A 25748-nucleotide genomic window follows, 5' to 3' on the forward strand; every position below is an offset into this window, starting at 1 on the left:
CCATGTGCTTGTCCCACACTTTCTTAAATTCACACATCGTTCTTGTTTCCACCACCTCCACTGGGAAGCGATGCCACGCATCCACCACCCTTTCAGTGAAAAAGTATTTCCTTAGATTACGCCTGAGCCTATAACCTCTTAACTTCATCCTATACCCTCTCATTCCAGAGTTTTTCTTCATTTGAAAGAGGCTCACCTCCTGAACATTAATGTCCCCTCTTTCCCACCTTTCTTCCAGAATATACATATTGAGGTCTATAAGTCTATCCCTGTACTCTTTACAACAGTGACCAACTTTGTAGCCACCCTCTGGACTGACTCCAATCCTGTTTATATCTTTTTGTAGGTATGGTCCCCAGAATTGCATACAGTAATCTATATGGGGCCTCATCAGAGACTTATAAAAGGGCACTACACCTCATTTTTCCTTCTGGCCATTCCTCTCCTTATGCACCAGAGCATCATTCTGGCTTTGACCATCGACTTTTCTACCAGTTTGGCCACCTTAAGATCATCAGTTACGATAACCCCCAAGTCCCACTCTTCTCGTACACAGTACTTCTTCACCCCCTATACTATACCGTTCCCTTGGATTTTTGTGGCCCAAGTGCATGTCCCTGCATTTTTTAGAATTAAATCTTAGTTGCCAATTTCTGGACCATCCTTCAAGCTTTGCTAGATCTCTCATGCTATCCACACCCTCTGGGGAATCCACCCTATTACAGAGTTTGGTATCATCCGCAAAGAGACAAAACTTACCAGACAGTACTTCCGCAATATCACTCACAAAGATGTTAAAAAGAGTCGGCCCAAGGACTGATCCCTGCAGTACACCACTGATAGCATCCCTTTCCTCGGAGCAACCTCCATTTACCACTATCCTCTGTCTCTTTCCATTTAACCAGTTTTTAACCCAGTCACTTTAGGGCCCATAGAAAGGGCACTCAATTTATTTATCAGTCGCCTTTTTGGAACCATGCCAAAGGCTTTAGTAAAATCCAAGTACACCACGTCTAGTGCCCCTCCCATGTCCAACTGTTTGGTCACCAAGTTGAAGAAAATCAATCAGATTTGTCTGACAAGACCTGCCTCTAGTGAAAACCATGTTGCTTTGGGTCCTACAGTTCATTCGATTCTAGAAACCTAACGATCTCTGCTTTAAAAGCATTTCCATTAGTTTATTAATGTGGGGTGTTATCATTTATTTATTTATTAAAATAATGGAAGACCCGGTTCTTAAAACAACGCAGGACTGGGTCGTCCATTGTTTTAATTGTTTGATTACATGCCACATTGTTTTTATTGCTTCACTTTTTGCAATTTTTCTGCACCGTCCTGTTTTCCCTAGATTGTTCTGAGGAGTTTTCGACATTTGAGTCCTATTCAATGTTCCATTGTGCCAAAACACACTTAAGAAAACAGGGAGGCAAATGACCTTTATCAGTCAGTCAACACTTACAGCATGTAAAAATAAAGTTACCTATATGCTTTTAATGCGATATACTTCGCTTTCTAAATGAGGAGGATTTTTGATATTATTTTGAAAACTGCAATAAAAAATTCACAATATAGATTCAAAAATTTGACTGTTAAGGCTGACCATGTAGCTTAGCACTGCCACGTAGGGACCCTGGTTTGATTCCCAAGCCTGGCTTCAGCTTCTTGAGTCAGCCACTGATTCTGCAGAAGAAGCATCACTGCCCCTTGGGAGGTGTTTCAGCCATTGCACAATGATGATAACCAGTGGCCAGATTCTGGGTGAAAGTAAACCAGCGTACAGACAGAACAACAGTCTATGGTCCCTGGCCAAGGCCTATCACTAGGTGGAAGGAATTTAAAAGTGAAAATCCCTAGTAATTATGCATGAAGACTTATGGTGCTGCAGTCCTATAGAGATCAAATGCAGACTGAAAAAAATGAATCTGACTTCTGTTACATTTGAAAGTACAGCAGTGAAAAAGGTGAGACATTGAGTTCTCTAGGTGGCATGAAATATCCGATAAGGAAACAGTCACCATGAAGAAAACACCTTCCATCATCTTCACTGTAGCTGCTTTACAGCGGAAGGAAAAAAACAATCACATTTACCTTATATTTTCCTTTAATAATGCCTTCAAATAATCTTTCCTTGGTTCCATAAAAAGGCAAACAACCACTCAGCAAGATAAAAAGGATCACTCCACAGCCCCAAACATCTACTGGCTTCCCATATGGTTCTCTCTTTACTACTTCTGGGGCCATAAAATGTGGTGTACCTACACGACCTATATGGGAATACAAGAAAAAAACATTTCAGTGACTAGTCACTTCTCTGAAAACAAACACTTGAGAAAACAACAAAGTAAATATTCAAAGTCACAAAGCAAACAAGGTGTAACAGACCAATCAGATTACTTACAGAGTCTCTTGATTTATCATAAGGAAAATGATATTACAAACTCCTCTTGGGACTGTCAATCGATATTCAGTATAATAGTTTTAGGATTTGTGGCAAGGCAGTAAATCAGATAAAATTCATGATTCTTGTAAAATAGTTCATTGAAATGTTTACTCCTGCCAGAATTCTGTGCGACTGTGGAGCGCAGAATTTGTGCAGAATTCCACATTTTTGCACAGAATCTGCACTCCGAGGTTGGAAGGATAGCCTCCCCGCTGCCCCCCCAAACCTTAGTGGGCCCTTCCCAGCCTGCGGCAAAAGCAAGCAGGCTGGCTGGCTCCCCTGCCACCCTTCCAGACCTACTTGAGTACACCTTGGTGGTCTAGTAGCCTGTTTGGGGGCAGCAAAGAGTCCTACTCGTTCCTGCCCACTGCTGCCACTGTCTGGCTCGAACCACCACTTTTTCAAAATGGACACCAAAACTTCAAGTGGTAATCTTGTGAGTCTGCTGCAGGAAGTCTTGGCAGCCATTTGAAAAAAGTTGCAGCACCTCTAACCTCCTTGGCGGCAAAGGCCCAGGGCTGGAAAGAGTGGGGTTCTTTCCTGCTCCGAAGAGGCACTCCCATGCAGCTCCTGTGGGTGCAGGCAGAGAGGGAGCTATAAAAAGGTGAATGCTGTGGGTGGAGGGTGGGGTTGTTTAAAAAAAAAAAGTGTTTTTTGTGTGTAGGTGTGTGTGTGAGAGGGGGCTGAAAAGGAGGATGCTATATGTGAGTGCAGGGAGGCAGCTGGAAAAAAATATGGATACTATGGGTGCTGGGAGAGGGCTGAGAAAATATAGATGGTATCTTTGTATGGGGGGGGGAGGGGCTGTCTTTTCTCACCAACTACTTCACCCTTAATGTATCTGATTGTTTGTTACTAGATTGATGTAAGCCTTTTTACACTGATGTTAGCCTTTTTGAACTAATGTAAGCCACATTGAGCCTGCCCATGGGTGGGAAAGTGTGGGATATAAATGCTATAAATAAATAAATAAATATTGGTTAAATTATGACAACTTGCAGACTTTACAAATTTTGTGTGCAGAATTTGCAAATTTTTTATGCTTTTGTGCAGAATTTTGGCAGGAGTAAATGTTTAATGGGCAAAAAACTGCTCAGATCGCCAGTTCCATTAGCAGCTGTCCAGGACATACTGACTACCATGCAGCTTCCCTTTGGGTCTTAAGAGGTTTACTGTCTTTTGGCTGAATGTACACATAAAGGGGATAATTTTATAATAGGCATCTACTAAAGTTTCAAAACGGCATCTATTTTAAAAAGACAATATAAGCATCTCTATGTGCCTTTATAAAACTGGCAGCCAGAACTGTCCCATTAAGACCACAAATTCTGAGGCACTTCGGAGCTCAATGAGGTGTAAAAAGTACATGATGAAGTACAAATTTAGTTCAAATCACAAACATAAAAAATACTACTAATTATAGGAAATAAAAAGGTTTTCACCTTCTTCCTAAAAGTAGCATAGTTATATCCAGTCCTAAAATAAGAAGGAAGAGCATTCCACAATGATATTCCCAATGCTGAAAATATGGAATTTACTATTTCAAAAACCTGGCATTTTTATAAAAAGGTGGGCAAAAATGAATTACATAGTAACATAGTAACATAGTAGATGACGGCAGAAAAAGACCTGCACGGTCCATCTAGTCTGCCCATGATAAACTCATTGATCTCGAAGACGCAGAGAATGTCCAATTATGAGTGAAAACCAGAAGAAAAAAAGCAGATCAAAAAAGACAAAAAAAAATGGAACAGGAGGGTAACAGAACAAGTGGTTTATTACAAGTTGCCTGACGTGGCCACGTTTCGCCCTCAGGCTGCGTCAGGAGTACAAAAAACTAGTAGGGGTAAAAAGCAAATTGAACCCCTAAAAGTAGTCACACAACCACCTTACATAAGTGCTTCCCAAGCCTACTCAGCAGTCTTAGCAATGCTATGTTGACTGAAGTGGACCCATATAAAATCTGAAAAATTAAACTACTTTAAACTTAATTCTCTCATTAACAGGGAGCCAAAAGTATAGTGTAATACTGCTATATCTGTTAAGTTTAAAAATTAGTCTTACCACTGTGATCTGTATCAACTGCAATTTTTTAAAAGATTTTTAGAAAGCAAGCCACAAAACAGGACATTGCAACAGTCTAATGAGGCAGTAGAGCCCCCTCCCTGCCCATCTTCAAGTCTTTGCTTAAAACCCACCTCTTCAATGCTGCGTTCGGCACCTAACTCCTACCGTTCAGCAAATCCAGACGGCCCCATTTTGACTGCCCCTATCAGACTGATCGTCCACTTCTCTATTAGATTGTAAGCTCTTTGAGCAGGGACTGTCCCTCTATGTTAAATTGTACAGCGCTGCGTAACCCTAGTAGCGCTCTAGAAATGTTAAGTAGTAGTATTACATATAGCAGTGATTTAACCAGAGCTGAGATTGTGATGTCATAATGCTTCATTCCACCAATGCCTAAGAGCCAACCTCATCAGTGATGTCACAATGGCTTGATTGTCCTATATTTGTCTCACTCTTATCTATTAGATTGTAAGCTCTTTGAGCAGGGACTGTCCCTCTATGTTAAATTGTACAGCGCTGCGTAACCCTAGTAGCGCTTTAGAAATGTTAAGTAGTAGTAGTATAAGCATTTGAACTAACAGCTGGTCATAGAAAGACCTTACTAAACATAACTGCCTCATTTTAAAGACTGTTGCCTGCCAAAGTTGATTAATGTGTGGTTCACAGGTTAAAGAGGAATCACGAAAAAAAAACCCCAACACCCTAGATTCTGTTTCCACCTTCAGAACTTTATCAGTAGACAAAATCAAAGAGGTAGATAGTTCAATACCTTGATTTCTAAACCACAGTATCTTAGTTTTTTGGAAATTCAGCTTCGATTTATTACTTAAGGTCCAGCCTCCCATGTTGCAGAAACTGAATTTTGACCCTTAGTAAGATATCTCCTTTTCTTCAAAATTTCTGAAAACTGTTTCAGAACATTATCTTCCATGCCCAAAGCACTAAGTTTACGTAACATTTGATAGTGATCAATGGCATCAAAAGTCACAGATATGTGAATCTGAAACATGGTTTGTTTACCACGGAATAAGATTTGTCTGATCTCTAATGTTAATATCAACAGTAATGTCTCTATGCTATGAAATGGGCGGAAACCATGTTCCGTAAAACTCAAACAATCCTTAGAGAATATGCAATCTGAGAGCTGCTGAGAAACTGCAAATTCTAAAAGTTTAGATTGCCAGGAAATGCTGGCTACTAGAAAATAATTTTCTACCCTAATAAGATCTAATTCTATTGTTTTAGAAATTAGAGTAGGTATTATATCAACGTAGGATGTAATGTTGTATTAATGAAATTAAGCCAATGGGAAATGTCACTTGGTAATTGCTTAAACAGAAAAGATGGACATATATCTAAGTGACAAGATTTACGGGACAGTCTTTGTAGCATCCTGGAAACCCACTAGATTAGTGAAAATACCTCCCAGTACCTATGGCCTTGACAACACCTCAGACAGGCAATATCGTTGGTATATGTGGACTGACAGTTTGTCGTATCTTATCTACCTTGGACTGAAAAAAAAAAACAGTAGCCAAATTATTGGCTGAAGATTGCAGAGAATTTGGTAATGAGGATACTGATTCTAAATTAGTCAAGGCAGAAAAATATTAAGAATTTTTTATTGAATTACCTGTTTTACTTTGTCCTCAAAAATACAATCTTTTTGCCATATTAGTCACTAACTTGTATTGTTCAATTTGTTTCTTCCAATCCATAAAAGATTGATCATATTTTCTCCACTTCTCCAACTTTCTGCAAGCTCTTTTAAGAGTCAATAATTCCACAATGAACCAAGGAGAACATAAGTATTACCGAAGGTCCATCAAGCCCAACATCCTGTTTCCAACAGTGGCCAATCCAGGATACAAGTAAGTACCTGGCAAAATCCCAAAACAGGAAAATACATATTATGCAATTTATCCTAGAAATAAACAGTGGATTTTCCCCAAGTTCATTTTAATAATGGCTTATGGAGTTTTGTTTTAGGAAACTATCCAAACCTTTTTAAAATCTCGCTAACTGATTTTACTACATTCTCTGGTAACGAATTCCAGAACTTAATTACATGTTGAGTGAAGAAAAATTTTCTCCGATTCGTTTTAAATTTACTACTTTGAAGCTTCATTGTGTGCCCACTAGTCCTAGTATGTTTGGAAAGAGTAAACAAGTGATTCACTCCACCCATTTTATAGACCTCTATCATATCTCCCTTTAGTCATCTTTTCTCCAAGCTGAAGAGCCCTAGCCGTTTTAGCCTTTCCTGATAAGGAAGTCGTCCCATCCCCATTATCATTTTCGTTGCCCTTCTCTGTACCTTTTCTAATTCCACTATATCTTTTTTGAAATGCGGTGACCAGAATTACACACAATATTCGATGTGCGGTAGCATTATGAGTAATACAAAGGCATTATATCGTCCTAATATTTATTTACCATTTCTTTACTAATAATACCTAACATTCTATTTACTTCCTTAGCTGCCACCCATACTGGGCAGAGGGATTCAAAGTAACATCAATGACGTTGCCTAGATCGCTTTCCTGGTAGGTGACTCCTAACGTGGAACCTTGCCCCCCTTCAACCTCAAGTCATGCCCCCTAGTTCTACTGCCTTCCCGTCTCCGGAAAAGGTTCACTTGCGGATTAATAGTTTTCAAATATTTGAACGTCTGTATCATATCACCCCTGTTTCTCCTTTCCTCCAAGGTATACATCATGTTCAGGTCAGCAAGTCTCTCCTCGTACGGTTTGCAACACAAATCCCATACCATTTTTGTTGCTTTTCTTTGCACCGCTTCCAGTCTTTTTACATCTTTAGCAAGATACGACCTCCAAAACTGAACACAATACTCCAAGTAGGGCCTTACCAACGACTTGTAGAGGGGTATCAACACCTCCTTTCTTCTGCTGGTTATGCCCCTCTCTATGCAGCCTAGGATCATTCTGGCCACAGCCATCGCCTTTTCACATTGTTTCTTCACTTTCATATCCTCTGTCACCAACACCAAGGTCTCTCTCCTGAGTCAAGCTTACTAATCTCTCCCCTCCTATTCGGTATCTCTCTTTTGGGTTTCTGCAACCCAAGTGCATCAGTCTGCACTTCTTAAGTGCCAGACCCTCGACTACTCTTCTAACTTTTGGAGATATCTTCTCATTGTTTCTACTCCCTCAAGGGTATCCACTCTGCTGGCTACCTTTGTGTCATCCGCAAAAAGGCACACCTTTCCTTCCAAACCTTCAGCAATACCTCTCACAAATATGTTAAACAGAATAGGCCTCAGCACAGACCCCTAAGGAACTCCACTGCTCACTGTCTTTTCCTCCGAGTGGATTCCATTTACCAACACCCTCTGCCACCTGTCGGTCAACCAGTTTCCTATCCAGTTCACCACTTTTGGTCCTAAGTTCAGTCCTTTCAGCTTATTCACAAGTCTTCTGTGGGGGACCATACAAATGCTTTGCTGAAATCCAAGTAGATCACATCTAGCGCACGCCCTTCATCCAGTTCTTTGGTCACCCAGTCAAAGAAGTCAATAAGATTCATTTGGCAGGATTTTCCTTTGGTAAATCCATGTTGCCCCAGGTCCTATAACCCATTGGCTTCTAGAAAGTTAACTATCCTTTCTTTCAGCAGCTACTCCATTATTTTTCCTACCACCGCAGTCCAACTGATTCTTTTGCCAGCTTTTTGCTTCTAATATACAAAAAAAAAAAAAAATGTTACTATGTGCTTTTCCTCCAACACAATCTTTTTTTCAAAGTCCTTCTTTGCTTTCCTTATCAGTGCTTTGTATTTGACTTGCCATTCCTTATGCTGCTTCCTCTTATTTTCAGTCAGATCCTTATTCCATTTTCTAAAGGATTTTCTTTTAGCTCTAATAGTTTCCTTCACCTCAATTTTTAACCATGCTGGCTGTTTGGTCTTCCTTCCTCCTTTTTTAATACATGGAATATATTTGGCTTGGACTTCCAGGATGGTATTTTTGAACAGCATCCATACCTGATATAAATGTTTGACCTTTGCAGCTGCTCCTCAAAGTTTTTTTTTCCACTGTTCTTCTCATTTTATCATAATCTCCTTTACGAAAATTAAATGCTAACATATTGGATTTCCTGTGTGTACTTACTCCAAAGCCGATATCAAGATCACTGTTATCAAGTGGCCCCAGCACCATTATGTCCTGCACCAGATCATGCGCTCAACTAAGGACTATGTCCAGAATGTTTCCTCCTCTTGTTGGCTCCTATATCAGCTGCTTCATAAAGCAGTCATTGATTTTGTCAAAACATTTTACCTCCCTAGCGTGCCCTAATGTTACATTAACCCAATCAATACCAGGGTAATTGAAATCACCATTATTATGCTCCCCAGTTTGTTAGCCTCCCTAATTTCTGATTACATTTCTACATCTGTCTGTTCATCCTGGCCAGGTGGACGGTAGTACACGCCTATCACTATTCTTTTCCACTTTATACATGGAATTTCAATCCATAGGGATTCTCAGATGTGTTTTTTTTCCTGCAGAATTTTCAATCTATTTGATTCAAGTCTCTCCTTACATATAATGCTACCCTTCCATGAATTTGATCCACCCTATCACTACGATATAATTTGTACCCCATTATGACAGTGTCCCACTGGTTATCCTCCTTCCACCAGGTCTCAGAAAAGCCTATTATATCTAATTTTTTATTTAGTACAATATATTCTAACTCTCCCATCTTATTTCTTAGGCTTTTGGCATTCGCATATAGACATTTCTAAGTTTGTTGCTCCTATTTACATCTTGCTCAGCAGTTGACAGTGTTAATTTGCAATCTTTTGTCTGCTTTTTATTTAAAGACACCTGGTCTATATGGTCTCTATTGCAACCTCAAAATGGAGATACACTATCTTCCCTGTTTTGGCGACATCTTTGAAAGATACCTTGTTCTGAACCATGCGTTTTTGAATGACTGTCAGCCTTCCCCCAGGATCTAGTTTAAAAGCTGCTCTATCTCCTTTACAAATGCTGATGCCAGCAGCCCGGTCCCACCCTGGTTAAGGTGGAGCCTTTGTCTTTCTATCAAGGGAGGCACATCCTTTAAAACTTTTGTAATTGACACATTCCAATCTTTTATTATTATTTATTGCATTTGTATCCCACCTCTTTGCAGGCTCAATGTGGTTTACAATTCATCGTGGATATTGGAAATAGGAAATAGAAAATATACATTTGGTTTATAGAGGGTTTGGGTTACATGGTGGTGAAGTACATGGTTGTATTAAAGCAAAAGACATTATATCCTAGTATATCCTTGTATCCTAGACCTAGAAGTAGCAACTTCTAAATTAAGATTTTCTCTTATCACCTTGCCAAAACTGATAAGAATCAACCTTACCACGCCCCAATAATTTTTTTTATCTACCTGATTTTGATTCTTCAATAATTTAGGAACCTTGATATAAAAGTCTAATAGATAATGATCTGACTACATAACCTGATCACCTAAACAGCATGCTTGCAACCCAGACAGATTAAGCAACAAAAGCTAATGGATGACCCTGTGTGTTGTAACAATTGAGCCTAATACAAAATTCAAAGAATCTAAAAACGGTATATATTGTAAAGTTAATACCTCACTTACATATTCTAAATGTATATTTAGGTCTCCTAATATTATTAAATTGGAAAAATTTGTTGCATAATGTAGATCATCATCAAACAATTTTTAGCAAACTAGTGACCAGTTACTTGGAGGCCTATATACTAAAATTATCCCAAGATTTCTCATAGGTACTGTATCTAAAATTTGACATTATCATTAATTCCAAATTAGGCTCTATCAGTTAATCAAGTAACTTAATTGAATAAAAATCTTTATAAATTAGAGCCAAACCCCCCTCCTCTTTTCTCCCTATGAAGGCAGTGAATCATCTTATACCCAACAGGGCAAAAGTCCAATACAATAGGTGAATTTAAATCAGGAATCCAGGTTTCAACTAAAAAAGAAAGTCCAGCTTGAGTATCGCCTATTAAATCTCTCATTACTAAGGCTTTGTTGCATACGGAATGAGTATTGAAATAGCAGCATTGTACTAATCATCTGAATCTGTTTCAATTACTTCAAGTGAGATTGGAATCAAGTTCTCTAGCATTCAGTCCTCCTAGTTTAAAAAAAATGTCTATGACTAATAATACAAGGAATACTTGAAGAGTATGATTGATAATCAAATTGCCTGTCCTCCTCTTGGCAGCAACCCTGTCCTTGAGACACCGCTGAGAGAAGGAAACTACAGGGATCATTGAAGGTGACCAAGTATTAGTCAAATCATACCCACCAATCAGTTCAACAGTCAAACAAAAGGTAAAAATACTTATCAACCATTTTTTCCCACTAATTCAATTCGGACATTAAAAAACAATATGAATCTCTAACCCCCCCCCCCCCCCCAAAAAAAAAAAAAAAAAAACCTTAAACCATATCTCCATATTAATAGGTCGTGATTCAGTCCATAAAAAGTCCCATTAAAAATCATAAGAACATAATAGCCATAATGGGTCAGACCAATGGTCCATCTAACCCAGTATCCTGCTTCCAGCAGTGGCCAATCCAGGTCACAAGTTCCTGGCACAAACCCAATTAGTAGAAAATCAATCTCACTAAAATGGCAATGGCCATTAAAGGAAACCAGGCCAACTCCTGGTTTCTTTTAATGGCCCCTGTTGTTGACATCACAGGGATAGCGCCTGACTCCTCCCACAGTACCGGGAGTGTGATGCTCCAGCAAAATGTGAAAAAAAAAAAAATAGAAGTTTCGATGTCAGCCACTCAGCGGAAAAAGAAGATGCAGTGGTCTCACAAGAAAGAATATAAGTGGATAATAGCCCAGTGACCTGCCTCAGGAGTCGGATTTCTTTAATGGTCCATGTTGATGACATCACAGGGTAGCATCTGACTCCTCTCACAGTACCCGGAGCGTGATGTTCCAGCAAAAGTCCTTGTTGAAGCTTTTCTTTAAGCTGTCATGTCAAAGCTTCCGATGAGGCCCTTTAGCTGAGTTAGAACTGTGCTTCACAAGCTGAAGTTTCTAGTATTAACTGTAAAAGGACCAGACAATAATTCTACCACACCCTTTGAGTCCTCCTGAGAGTTGATTTCCCTTTAAAGACCATGGGCCCGATATTCAGCCAGTGGCAATCAGCATTTTGCTGACTGCTGTTGGCGTTATACCTGGAAGTTCAGTGCTGGGCTACGTCTGGCTCCAGTACTGAATTTCCAGATGCACAGAGCCAGCGTAAACATAGCCAGTTAATAGCAGATTGGTGAGGCAAGAATTCCCTTGGCTGAATCTATGTGGTCTCTGTCCCATTAAACCATGTTTGTCTATATATTCAAACATTTTGTTCTTTATAATAATTTCCACCATTTTGTCTGGCAATGATAGCAGGCTTAAAGTCTGTAATTTCCCTGATCACCCTGGAACCCTTTTTAAAAACTAGCACACATTGGCCACCTTCCATGGACGATTTTAATGACAGGTTACAGATTACTATTAATAGATGTGCAATTTCATTCTTTAGTTATTTCAGTACTTTGGGATGTATACCATCTGGTCCAAGCGATTAACTGCTCTTAACTTGTTGATTTGGCTTACTACTACTTCCAGGTTCACCAAGATTGTTTTCGTTCCTCCATATCATCAGCCTTAAATACAATTACTAGTACCCTTACAGTTTCCTCTGTGAAGACTGATGCAAAGAATTCATTTAGCCTCTCCACTATGATTCTGTGTTCCCTGAGTGTCCTGTTTATTCCTTGATGATCTAATAGTTGCACTGACACCCTCACAGGCTTTCTGCTTCTAATGTACCTGAAAACATTTTCACTATAAGTTTTTGCCTTAAGGCAACCTTTTCAAAATGTCTTTTAGCCTTCATATCTAACTTGCCAGTGCTTATGCTGCTTCCTGTTTTCTTCATGTGCATCCTTTTGCATTTTTTGAAGGACGCTCTTGGCTAGAATAGCTCTTACTTCACCTTTTAACCACGCCAGCTGTTTGGCCTTTCTTCGACCTTTCTTTGTATGTGAAATACAACTGGTCTGGGCCTCCAGCATGTATTGTTAAATGTCTATGTCTGGGATTCCAGGATGGTATTTTTAAACAACGTCCACACCTGATTTAAACTCCTAACCATTGAAGTTGCATCTGGTAGCTTTATTTGAAAACATTTTCCTCATTTTATCATAGCTGCCTTTTTGAAAGTTAAATACCGATACAGATTTCCTTGTTGTTTTCACTCCAGTTATTAACTCAAATTTGATCATATTATGATTATTGTTGCCAAGTGGAACCAACACTGTTACTTCTCATATCAAATTGTACTATGGACTATATCTAAAACAGATCCCCCTCTTGTTGGATCCTGATCTAGCTGCTCCATGAACAATTGATTTCATCTAGAAATTTTATGTCCCAGCATTTCATGACATGACATTTATCCAGTCAATATCAGGGCAACTAAAGTCATGCATTATGATATAGTGTTGCCAATTTTGTAGCTTCCCTAATTTCTGTTAACATTTCAACATCTGACTGTTCATTCTGCATGGAATACATCTGCGCTTGGCTTCCAAGATAATATTTTTAAAATCCATACCTGATTTTCATTTAATTTCAGTTAATATAATTATAGATTCTCAGCAATTTCCACAGTAAGCATAAAATAAACTCTTAATATTTGAGCTGCTACTTTTAGATTTTTTTCTAACCACTATTCTCATTTTATCATAGTCTGCAACTGAAAGTTAAATGCTAGCACAGTATTTATGAGCCTTTTTGAAGAAATTCACTCAGTGTGATGTACAGCAAGAATAAGCTAGAGATAGGCAACAATTACAGTAGAAAGGGAAAGGAGATGGCATGTCAGATATCGCCTTTCTGTGGTTACAATCAAAGCAGTTTGATTTCTATTGCATATAATATATAAACAAAATAAAACATGGAAAAGAAAATAAGATGATACCTTTTTTATTGGACATAACTTAATACATTTCTTGATTAGCTTTCGAAGGTTGCCCTTCTTCGTCAGATCGGAAATAAGCAAATGTGCTAGCTGACAGTGTATATAAGTGAAAACATTCAAGCATTACTATGACAGTCTGAGAGGGTGGGAGGATGGGGTGGGTCGGAGGTATGCATGGGGACATCAAAGCATATCATTGATATTCTAACAGGATGGGTGTGGATAGGTGAGGGGAGGGTGATCAACAGAGACATACAGCTTTATGGTTTATAATGGGCTAGGAACCCCAGATCCTTGTTAAGTCCTTTCTGTTGGGTGTTAAAATATTCAATCATTCTGACTTCAAAGGTCTTATGTTCTTGTATGGTTTTAAAGTTACCTTTCAGTATTCTCACTGTGAAATCACTGGTGGGGGCCCTACTGGCTGTATTGTTCATGTGATGTCTATGTAAATTGAATCTTGTCTTAAGCATCTGGCCTGTTTCTCCAATATAGCATCCTTCGTTACATTTTTTACACTGAATGATATATACCACATTGGAAGATGAGCAAATGAAAGATCCTTTTATGTTGAATATCTTTCCTTTGTGGGTAACTGTGGGGTCCTGTGAAATATTTTGGCATAGTTTGCAACTGGATAAATTACAGGGACGTGTGCCCTTCTGTTCCTTTTCAGTCTGTGATGGAAGTTTACTTCTGATTAGCTTGTGTTTTAAGTTGGGTGGTTGTCGGAAGGCCAGTACTGGTGGGGATGGGAATATCTCTTTCAGTAATTCATCCTCCTGGAGTATAGGTTGTAGATCTCTTATGATTTTCCTCAGTTTTTCCAGCTCTGGATTGTATGTCACTACAAGGGGAATTCTGTCTGTGGATTTTTTCTCCTTGTACTGTAGCAGATTCTCCCTGGGTGTTTTGAGGGAGGAGGCAATATTCTTGGAGATTATTTTGGGGTTGTAGCCTTTCTGTTTGAAGGATGCACTCAGGCTTTTAAGGTGTCTGTCTCTGTCCCCTGTTTGATTTCTATTGATAACCTCAAGAGTGGACTAACACGGCTACCACACTCCTCTACTTATATTATATGCAGAAACTTATTTTGTACCTGGGGTAATGGAGAGTTCTACTCCGTTCTGTAGATAAATCTCTCTTATCTGTCCCCTTCTCCTCTACTGCTAATTCCACAGACTTTGTTCCTTTTATCTTGCTGCACCTCACGCCTGGAACAGACTTCCCGAGCATGTACGTCTAGCCCCGTCTTTGGCCGTTTTCAAGTCCAAACTTAAAGCCCACCTCTTTACCACTGCTTTTGACTCCTAACCACTACTCACTTGCCCTGTCCTTTTATCCTCACCTCTTTATTCCCTTACCCTTAATTGTTCTGTTTGTTTTACCTGTCTTATATAGATTGTAAGCTCTTTGAGCAGGGACTGTCTTTTTTTGTGTATGATGTACAGCACTGCGTATGCCTTGTAGAGCTATAGAAATGATAAGTAATAGTAGAGTTAAGTGACTTGCCCTGAGTCACAAAGAGCTGCAGTGTGAATCAAACCTGGTTCCCCTCATTCTCAGGCGGCTGCACTAGCCATTAGGCTAAAATATTTAAATAACTGGACTCATTATGGTACAGTACATCTTAATAGACAGCATAGGGTATAAGCTGAACATATAGACAGATAAAATTAGATATAAAATAAGGGTAACATGGAAAATTGCATATGAAGTCAGAAAAGATGCATGAAAATGGTCTCAGCTAGAGTAGGAGTGGATAAGCAAGTTCTGCTACAGTATGTGCAGCATCTGTCAGTCACTGAGTGTGAGACTAGCTAGTTAATTGCTTCTTCCATTAAAGACGTGAGAAAAGATAGAGATAGTCTTACATTAAACAAAGCCTATCAGGAACTGCGTTATAGAGTATGGGGCAATTCTGTGCTGCAATTGTAGAAGAAAGCAAGTTCACTTATGCTCAAAAATAAGTTAGGTGGAGAGGAATTAAGATAATCGATGCTGATGCTCCTCTCTGCCTTGTGTCAAAAGTAGAAATTAGAGTGCAATGCCTCATCCTTCTGTTTACTACTCACAAATTGGTTGAGATAAGCTGCTTTACTGCATATGATAATGAAGAAACATGGTACCAACATTTGGACATATGCATGTACTGCAGTTGAACCAGTGAACCATGAAGGACCGAAATGGTGGCTGATGCCCGCGGGAGGTGGTGGAGATGAAAAGGGTAACGGAGCTCAAAAATACGTGAGATAAACATAAAGGAATCCTGTTCAGAAGGAATGGATCCTCAGAAGCTTAGCGGAGATTGGGTGGCAGAGCCGGTGGTGGGAGGCGGGGCTAGTGCTGGGCAGACTTCTACAGTCTGTGCCCTGAAAATGGCAGATGCAAATCAAGGTCAGGTATACACATAAAGTAGCACATATGAGTTTATCTTGTTGGGCAGACTGGATGGATCGTACAGGTCTTTCTCTGCCGTCATCTACTAGGTTACTATGTTAAGAGACCCAGTTGGAACTGCATTCTAGTTTGGTTAGCATCTCTATGGGAGAGGATTCTTTGGCTCTCAATCAGGCCAAAAATGGGTTGAGAAGGTAAAAACGTCAATATTAGGAGTGAAAACTGAGCTTCACACTAGTTTCTCTGAAACCCGTTCCGCTAACATGGGTTAGAGCATTCACGACACTGAGATGTTACTTGATCATGAACAGCTAGTAGGGTTGCAAAAATGCCACCAGGATCTTGCAACTGATAAAGAGGAGCTTTTAATGAAGCCTTATGGCTATGAAAACCTCTCACGGCGTAATAACTTATGGGTGCAGGGTGTTCCTAATCACCACAGGAGGACAACCTTGTGATCTTGTTTTAGAAGATCTGAAATTTTTTTTATTTTTATTTTTAGAAACCGTGGGTTATCAGGATTTGCTAACAAATATTGAGATAGAAAGTGTGCACAGTGTTGGAACTGAAGCAGGCGAATAAGCTGCAGGATATTCTCGCTTGTATTTTGAGATTCCCAGTAAAGAAAAATAAATTTGCAAGCAGCACGAGTTGGAAATATAGACTGGGAGAGTGCTCAAGTGGAAACCTTTTCACATCTTTTGACAATTACCCCACAGAAGTGGCGAGAGTTTCGAGAAATTATATAGTGCTTGAAGGAGAACATCATTTGGTACAGATGGGTATTCCATTTTGCCTCCTAGTCACTATAAATAAAAGGGTGCATAGATTGATTCTATGGCACTATCAGCAGGGCTGTTATTTGCTCTATCTTCTACTTCTTTGGTTGTAAGTTTGCTGCCTCACCAAAAGACAAATTGAAGTGATGGCCCACTTGAAATAGCTCTCATCTGCTGAGAGGGCCAGGAGGCTCTCCAGAATTGGCAGAACACCTGGATTGAATGGCATGGCTGACTGAGAAACTGACTCAGCACAAATTAAGCTGATAAACGTTATACCCATTGCAGAAATAAAGGGTACTGGAGAGCCCATAATATCAAACTCTGAGGACTGCACATACAGATTTCTTTTCTCCATTTGTTCTGATTGTGTTCTTGTTGGTTGAAAGAGCACAGAGAAGAACTGTGCTCTTGTTGATTGCTGTTCCTTTTTTGTACTGGGACCTCATAGTAAAGGTGAGGGGGGGGGGGGGGCTTGTAGGGATGATCACTTCCATTACACAGGTCAGACATTTGGGCTTGATGACTGAAGAGAGGATTGGAGGATAGGAATCAGTATGAACTTAGGAGGATTGGAAGGGAAATGCCATGTAGAATTATGAGAAGGTTAGGGGATTGTTGTGTAGGTGAGCGTGGTCGATTTGGAATGATTATGCAGAGGGGGGGGGGGGGGGGGGGCGTAGGATATGAGTGAAAGGGTGATAATGGGGAAAATAAGATTACAGATACCAACAATGTCTGTGGGAAGTAATCTTCAATTAGTGTCTTTTATTATTACGGGTTTGAACTCCTCACAAGAGAAAATGTTGTTTTAGAGAAATGTTATGGATACAAGCAGCTATTGGTTTCATACAAGACCCACTTCTTGACGGTGGGTAGAAGTTATTAACAGACACAAAAAAAAAAACAACAAACCTTTGCAACTAGCAAACAAAAACACCAGCAGCAAAGACGACAAAATAGTACCAAAGCTAGTGGTATGATGCGGTAGCTTTATTGGTAGGTGACAGACTCAACACGAACCGTGTTTCGGCCACAAGGCCTGCATCAGAAATCTCACTGAAATGCTGATACTAGTGTAAGCGAGCAATCTGGCCAAAACACGATTTATGCCAAGTCTTTGTCACCTACCAATAAAGTTTCCGCAACACACCACTTGCTTTGGGACTATTTTCTCACCTTTGCTGTTGTTGTTTCTGAAAGGTTATAAAGTCACAAGGGATTCCCAAGGACATTATTAGCATTTAATAAGCAGGGAAGAAAGCTAATGGTGTAGGAATACTTAGAGCTCATAATTTACACTGTGAAGTACAGAGTGTGAAATATGACTGTTATGGGAGGTACAACATGTTTAAGTTTTAATTAATTTATAGCTCATTGTACACATTAATACATGTCCTCAACACAGATCAAGGTGGTCTTTTTTTGAGGAATTATGGAAAGCAACTGAGACTTTTTGTGAAGGGAAGGGGAAAGCAGGGGGAGACTTCAATCTAACATTAAATTTGGTGATGGATAATACTGGGTGGGTGGGGGAACAGGGTACAGGGGAGATATGATGGAAGTCTATAAAATAATGAGTGGAATGGAAAAATATTAGGACTAGGGGCACGATTTATGTTGAAAGATGGACATCCTTCTCTTTCGAAAATGAGCTCAATAGTAACCTATGGAACTCTGTAAGTCTAAGTACTTTATGTCCTAACTTTTGCAGCCAATTCTTTTAGCTTCTTATTAACCATGTTCCTCAATTTATCATAGTCACCCTTAGTGACTTCACTCCAGATATCAGCTCAAATTTGATCACCAGATATCAGCTCAAATTTGATCATGTTATGATCACTATTTCCCAGCAGACCCAACATTGTTACCTCTCATACTATGCCCTGCATTCCACTAAGGATTAAATCTAAAATAGCTCCCCCTCTTGTCAGTTCAAGAAGCAGTCATTTATTACATCCAGGAATTTTATCTCCCTAGTGCTTCCTGATGTAGCATTTATCCAGTCAACAGTGGGGTAACTGAAATCAAAATATTAAACAGAATATACTCTCTTCCACTGTGGGTCCAAGACTGATCAACCAAGAAAACTTCAAATAGTGGAGAAAAAAAAAGACCTCAGAATATACAGAGCCATAAACACTGCTGCAATACGTTAAATAATAGCTCACATTAATCATTGCTCAGAAAAAAACTCCACTACTCATAAATAAGGCAATAGATCAGTCTCAGTTTATACTGTTGCCCAATTTGCCAGCTTCCCTACCTTCTGTAAACATTTCTTCATCTGTCTGTTTGTTTTGTCCTGGCGGAAGGTAGTAAAGCCCTACCAGTATACTCCTTCCCTTCACACATGGAATTTCTATCTATAAAGATTCCACGTTGCTGTTTCATGTAGAATGTTTATTTTGTTTGATTCAATTCCCTCTTCAACATATAGCACAACTCCCCCTCCAATTTGATCCACTATCATTGGGATATAATTTGTACCCTGATAACAGTGCCCCATTGACAGTCCTCCTACGTTCAGGTTTCTGAAATGTTTATTATATCTACCTCTTCATTTACAGCTATACACTCCACATTCCTCATATCCGTAACTACATAATCTTCACAGAAACTGAGACACTGGATTTGCCTCAGTGTTAGGTAGGATCTGAACATGGCAAGTACTGTGCCACTGATACCTGCTTGTCAGTCCTGCTAGCATGATATTATGGTCCACAGTATGAAGAGCTGCTGAGAAAATCAGCAGTACTAACACTGAGGCAAATCCCATATCTCAGTTTCTGTGAAGATTATTTAGTTACTGATATTATTATTTGTAGCATTTGTACCCCACATTTTCCCACCCATTTGCAGGCTCAATGTGGCTTACATTTGCCGTTATGGCGATTGCCATTTCCAGACTTTAGATATGCACATGATTTTGCAATCAAGTGCGTACATACATGGTAGAAGAATGCATTATGTGCTTGCGTACTTGTTAACACGTGTTTTTGCAATCAAGTGCGTATGTATGTGGTAGAAGAATACATTGTGGTCTTGTGTAGGTGTCGGCTTTATGTAGTTGCTCAGATGATGGTATTATGGTGAGAGTAACAGTGTTGGGCAGTGGTTATGTTGTTTCGGTCTTATTCTTCGTTGTTGTTGTTTAGAAGTTAGGACGATTGTTTGTTGTATGCTTTTTTGAATAGGTCCATTTTCAGTAGTTTACAAAAGATGGTTAGATCTTGCATTGTCTTTATGGTCTTCGGGAGTGCGTTCCATAGCTGTGTGCAAATGTAGGAGAAGCTGGTTGCGTATGTGGACTTATATTTTAATCCTTTGCAGTTGGGGTAATGGAGGTTGAGGAATGTACGTGCTGATCTTTTAGCATTCCTAGCAGGTAGGTCTATGAGGTCTGACATGTATGCCGGAGCTTCTCCATGTATAAGTTTATGGACCATGGTGCATACTTTGAACGCAATTTGTTCCTTTAGTGGAAGCCAGTGTAGTTTCTCTCTTAGCGCTTTGGCGCTTTCGTATTTTGCTTTCCCGAATATAAGTCTGGCTGCCGTATTTTGGGCTGTCTGAAGCTTCTTAATGACTTGTTCTTTACAACCCGCGTATATTGCGTTGCAGTAGTCTAGGTGGCTTAACACCATTGACTGTACTAGGCTGCGGAATGTGTCTCTTGGGAAGTAGGGTTTGATTCTTTTAAGTTTCCACATGGCGTAGAACATTTTCTTTGTTGTATTTTTCGCATGGTCTTCTAGTGCAAGGTTTCGATCAATCGTTACTCCCAGGATTATCAAGCTATCGGAGACCGTAAGAATGTAGTCTGGGGTGTATATAGTGTTGTTGTTGTTTGAGTTGTATTGTGAGGATAGGATGAGACACTGTGTCTTTTCTGCGTTTAGTTTCAGTTGAAATGCATCCGCCCATGAATTCATTATTTGGAGGCTCTGTTGGATTTCTTTTGCAATTTCTGTTAGGTCATGATTGAACGGGATGTATATCGTGACATCATCTGCATAAATATACTGATTAAGACCATGGTTGGATAGCGATTTAGTTAGAGGTGTCATCATTAGGTTGAATAAGGTTGGTGACAACGGTGATCCTTGTGGGACACCACATTCTGGTGTCCATGGTACTGACGTTTTTGATTTTGAGATCACTTGGTAGGTTCTAGCTTTTAGGAATCCTTGGAACCACTTTAGTACATTTCCTCCAATCCCGAAGTAGTCTAAGATGTTCGAGAGTATTTGGTGGCTAACCATGTCGAATGCGCTGGACATGTCAAATTGGAGTAGCAGCACACTGTGTCCTGTTGCTATTAGTTGTTTGAATTTAGTTATGAGGGTGGTTATCACTGTTTCTGTACTATGGTTGGATATGAGGACTGTCTCCACTCTGTAACTGGATCTGAGTCCAGATTGACATGGGTCCACCCAATTCTTTTTAGCTAATCATTCTTTTTTTTTTTTTAAACTTTATCTTTATTAAGCTTTTTAACAAACATAATTTCACATTTATGAATGATAATACACAATTTGGAAATAAAAATTATATAGACAAGCAAATATTTTTTTAAGTTTCAAATAGTTATCGACCACAAGAATAAGAAATCAATCCAAGATGTAAGATTAATAATATAATCTAAAGGAAATAAACATACATTGTAAATTATAATAATGAAGCGTCACGTCCCCGAGTGATTCACTCCAAGGCTGTTAAACAGTGTGCACATGGGATTAAACCACTACATTAACCTCTTCCCTACTGATTAGAAATTCCTCTAGCTGTTTGGGGTCAAAAAATTGAAACTGTTTAGACTGAAACACTATTCTACATACACAAGGAAATTTCAACAGGAAGGTAGCTCCTATTGCCACAGTTCTTGTGCGTAAAGCCAAAAAGGCTTTACGCCTCTTCTGAGTCTCTCTTGATAAGTCTGGGTATATTCTTATTTTTGACCCAAAAAAAACTAAATCCAAATGTCTTAAAGAAAGTCTCAGTACTGCATCCCGATCCATCTCCAAGGCAAATGAGACTAATAATGTTGCTCTTTTCGTTATAACGTCTAATGATGACTCCAAAAAGGTAGTCAGATTCATCACTGGACCACCTTGAGGAAATTTTTCTGATTCCATTCTAGAATCAGTTGGTGGTAGTGAATTTTCTGGCATACCCAATATTTCCACAAGATATTTTTTTACCATTTGTACAGGGGTAATAAGAGGTGAACTAGGAAAGTTTATTAGTCTCAAATTAAGTCTCTTAGACTGATTTTCCAGATATTCCAGCCTTCGGGAAGTAAAGTTCTTATCTTTAATCAATGTTTGACCCACAAGTTCCATTTTTTGAGTTCTTTTAGTAAGAGATTTTACTTCTACAGCTTGTTTTTCAGTCTTTTGCAATTGAATTAATGCAGTTTCTGATAAAGTCTTAATGATTGTAGCATTTTTTGTTACCACAGATTGTAGGGAGGAATGTGCAGTAAAGGTTAAGTCCCATAGTGACTCTAGCGTCACTACAGCTGGTTTTTCCATTTTCTCCAATGTTAGTTCAGGAAGGGGTGCTTTAGCAGCATTTTCCAGAATACTCACTGTCTCTGCAAGCAGTACAGGAGCTGATGTCGCTTCTGGAGCTCCCAAACTGTCATCCCTCTGATCTCCCCTTGTCTCCAAAGGGCTCCCTCCCTGCAGACTCTGCTCTCCACTAGGGGTTGGACCTGCAGGGCTCCTCTGGAGACCCTGGCTTCCTGGTTGTGGAGGAGCTGCACATTCGATGGGGCTGAGAGAGGCCCCATCTACACTGTCGGCCGACGCAGAAGCCCCAGCCTCAGCTACCGGAGAAGAAATCTGCCCGGGACCCAGTGCGACTGCAAAATCTTCCATCTTAGCCTGCCGAAGTTTACTTGTCCCGTCAGAGAGAGAGGGAATCTCTCTGACTTTGCCTCTCCTTTTCCCCATTCCGGGGTTCAGGTAAGGAGCAACTTGCTGGCGTTTGCAAAGAAGAGTGAGACGCGTCTGGTAACACATCTCATACCGTCGCCATCTTGGATTTTTCCCTTAGCTAATCATTCTGAGTTGAATTCAGACTTTGTTCTATACTTTTTCCAAAAATTGGGACGTAAGGTACTGGCTGGTAATTTTCGTGCCTGCCCTGATCAAGCTTGTCTTTCTTTAGCACAGGATGTACCACAGTCCTTTTTAACACTGTTGGTGGTTAACCATTAGATAGGAGTTCATAATTTTTGTGGCCTATTCTATGAGTCTCCTACTTGCCTGCTGCACTGTCTTTGAAGGGCAGGGGTTGAGTCCTCTCAGGATTTTCTCAAGGCCTTCCACTGTTATTGGGTTAAGAGAGTCCCATATGTCTGTGTAAGGAGAGGACAAGTTTGTGTGCTCCAGATTGACAGGAGACTGGGTGAGACTGCCTATAAATCCTGGCATAGACAATTTTGTTGGCAAAGTATGCAGCAAAATGATTGCCATTCAGTTTTGATTGCACTTGGCCATCATTTAATGTCTGAATTAACAAGAGTGAAATTACAGGATAAGTTTATGAGGACCACGCTCTGAAGCAGCACGCACTGTTGCGAAACATCTCTTATGTCGGCAAAGATCCTTTTAAGCTAAGTACACTATATAAAAAAGATACATATGTATAAAAAAATATTTGAAAAGATGATTGAAAGGAATTACTTGAGTGGATGATCAAAAGGAAACCAGTGATGATTTTGTTGAGTCACGAGGCTGTGATTCCTCGTGTGAAATGAGTCACCAGCTGAGGTTTCTGAAAAATTGTTAAATTAGCATTAATGAAAATAGATGCTTCCGACTGTCAGATAATTGAGAGTGGCCAAGTGTTTTGAAATTAATTTGAATAATTTAATTGTAATTTTTTTTTAATAAGAGCTGGGATATATTGTGGAGTTCTATTTTGATTGGGCAGGCTAGTTCTGTTGTGTAAGATTTACCCTATCTCCTTTCTTAAAATTCTGTCATAAGAACATAAGTTATTGCTATACTGGGACAGACCAAAGGTCCATCAAGCCAAGTATCCTGTTTCCAACAGTGGCCAATCCAGTCACAAGTACCTGGCAAGATTCCAAAACAGTACAATACATTTTATATTGAAATAAGCAGTGGATTTTCCCAAGTCCATTTTAATAATGGCTTATGGTCTTTTAGGAAGATATCCAAACCTTTTTTAAACCTCACTAAGCTTAACTGCTTTTACCACATTCTCTGACAATGAATTCCAGAGTTTAATTACACATCATTTGCGCTTTAGGGACCAAAATTCTGGAGAGAACTAAGAACATGTGTGTGGGGGGCATAAAACTTTTTTCAGTGGTGTAGTTTTCTTTACAGCCTTAGCTAAATGTGTATTTCAAATATCAACCTGCTCTGACACTGTAGCTGCCGTTTCATTCACATGTGGTAGTCCAAAGCTATTATTCTCAGCAGTCGACTTTTTCTTGTCTTCGATTTCCTTCCAAACTCTGGAAGGCACCATCTAACTTCAGGTGGTCAAATAGAGAAAATTTGATTAGAAAGAAGTCTGTCTAAGTTGGAGGTACTATTTCAACACTACCATCTTGGTGTTCTGGGATATCAACCCCCTTGTAGAACACCAAGTCTAGTATGTGACCTTTTTCAATGGTTGGAGATTTGTATCACTGAGTGAATCCTAGTTCTGTCATTGCGTCCAGGAAGATGGCTGTGGTGGTATTTTGGGTTCTGACAAGTAAATTAAAGTCTCCCATGATCACCAACCTAGGGAAACTTAGGGTCACATCCAATCAGACCAAGGAACTCTTACATAGATGTATTATAAGGTGTTCAGTATACCATGAGTAGCCAGATTGATTTCTCTTTTCTAGCTGAATTAAAAGGAATTCTGATTCTGTTAGATTGGAGATGGTGATGTGGCATAGTTTGACTGTGTCCCAAGTCAGGACTGCTACTTCACTCCATCTCACTGGTCTTGGTTGATGTTGGATGTTGAAACCTGTTGGACATAGTTCAGGCAATGGTAATCCCCCAGTCTCATCTGACCAGTTATTCCTAAAATGTGTAGATGCTGGTCACTGATAACATCATGGATCACTGGAGATTTCTAAGCAGAAGATCTGGTATTCACCAGGCCTAGCTTGGGTATGGTAGTGAGGAGATCATTTGGGAACTGTTAAGCAGGTGTCTGACATCTTTCACTTTTGACTTCTCTTTGGTGGGGATGGACATTATGAGTCCTATTTCTGCACACCACTGGGATCCCCAAGGTCTCTTCGTCTACACTGGGCCAAGGTACATTCTTGGTGTTGGATACTTCTTAAGCAAATTTCACTAGGTGCACTATAGCCCTAAAAAATCCTGTCCTTTCAATGGGCTGAGTACTATTATGCGATTTTTACCAGTTGCACCACAGGACAAGACTGTAGGTACACAGGTCTGAGAGAACAAAGTAATTTCTTTGTTGTAAATCAAACCAGGCCTGCGAGAAAGGCTTTCTGTTATCGTAAATGAAATGACTATTTTACATTCCTGTGTGAACTTTCTCAAAGGTTAATGCAGTTTAAACAGTATATCAGAAACTAAGAGATAGTTACATAGTTAAAGATTTAAGTTTCAACTTATAGATTGTAATTAGTGTTCAGGTTGCAGTTTTTGTTTCTGATATCCTTGGATGGTCCCCGCTGATACAAGTCACTGGAGGATTTTTGCTTTGTCATCTTGGGGGGGTGGGGGTTTAGATGTAGATCCAGCTCAGATCACGAGAAAACAGAAGGTACTTTTTTTTTTGCTTGTAATGTGCAGGGAAGGCAAAAAGTTGCTTTTCTCCAAAGAAAACAAATTAAATACAACTCTCTCTACTTCAGGAAGCAGGTGAAAGCTTGGCTCTTCAACCAGGCCTTTAACGGAAGAAGTAACTAACTCGTTAGTCGCACTCACACACACAAGGATTGACTCAGGCTGCACATACTGCAGCGGGTTTATCCACTCCTACCCTAGCTGAGATAATATTTAACCATCTCTCTGACCTCACGTGCAACTTT

The 25748-nt window shown here is 39.6% G+C and overlaps 1 protein-coding gene across 4 annotated transcripts in view; it reads right to left on the bottom strand.

Annotated features, from left to right (window-relative positions):
- The window catches only part of CASK (calcium/calmodulin dependent serine protein kinase), a 541831-nt gene that overhangs the window by 289494 nt on the left and 226589 nt on the right, over window positions 1-25748 (bottom strand). For all 4 annotated transcript variants that reach the window (XM_030202350.1, XM_030202349.1, XM_030202348.1 and 1 more), the window contains exon 7: window positions 2089-2264. In XM_030202350.1, coding sequence (XP_030058210.1) covers window positions 2089-2264 — 176 coding nt within the window. The remainder of the gene's footprint in view (window positions 1-2088; window positions 2265-25748) is intronic.

Source organism: Microcaecilia unicolor, chromosome 4 (assembly GCF_901765095.1).
Source record: "Microcaecilia unicolor chromosome 4, aMicUni1.1, whole genome shotgun sequence".
NCBI classification, from domain to species: domain Eukaryota; kingdom Metazoa; phylum Chordata; class Amphibia; order Gymnophiona; family Siphonopidae; genus Microcaecilia; species Microcaecilia unicolor.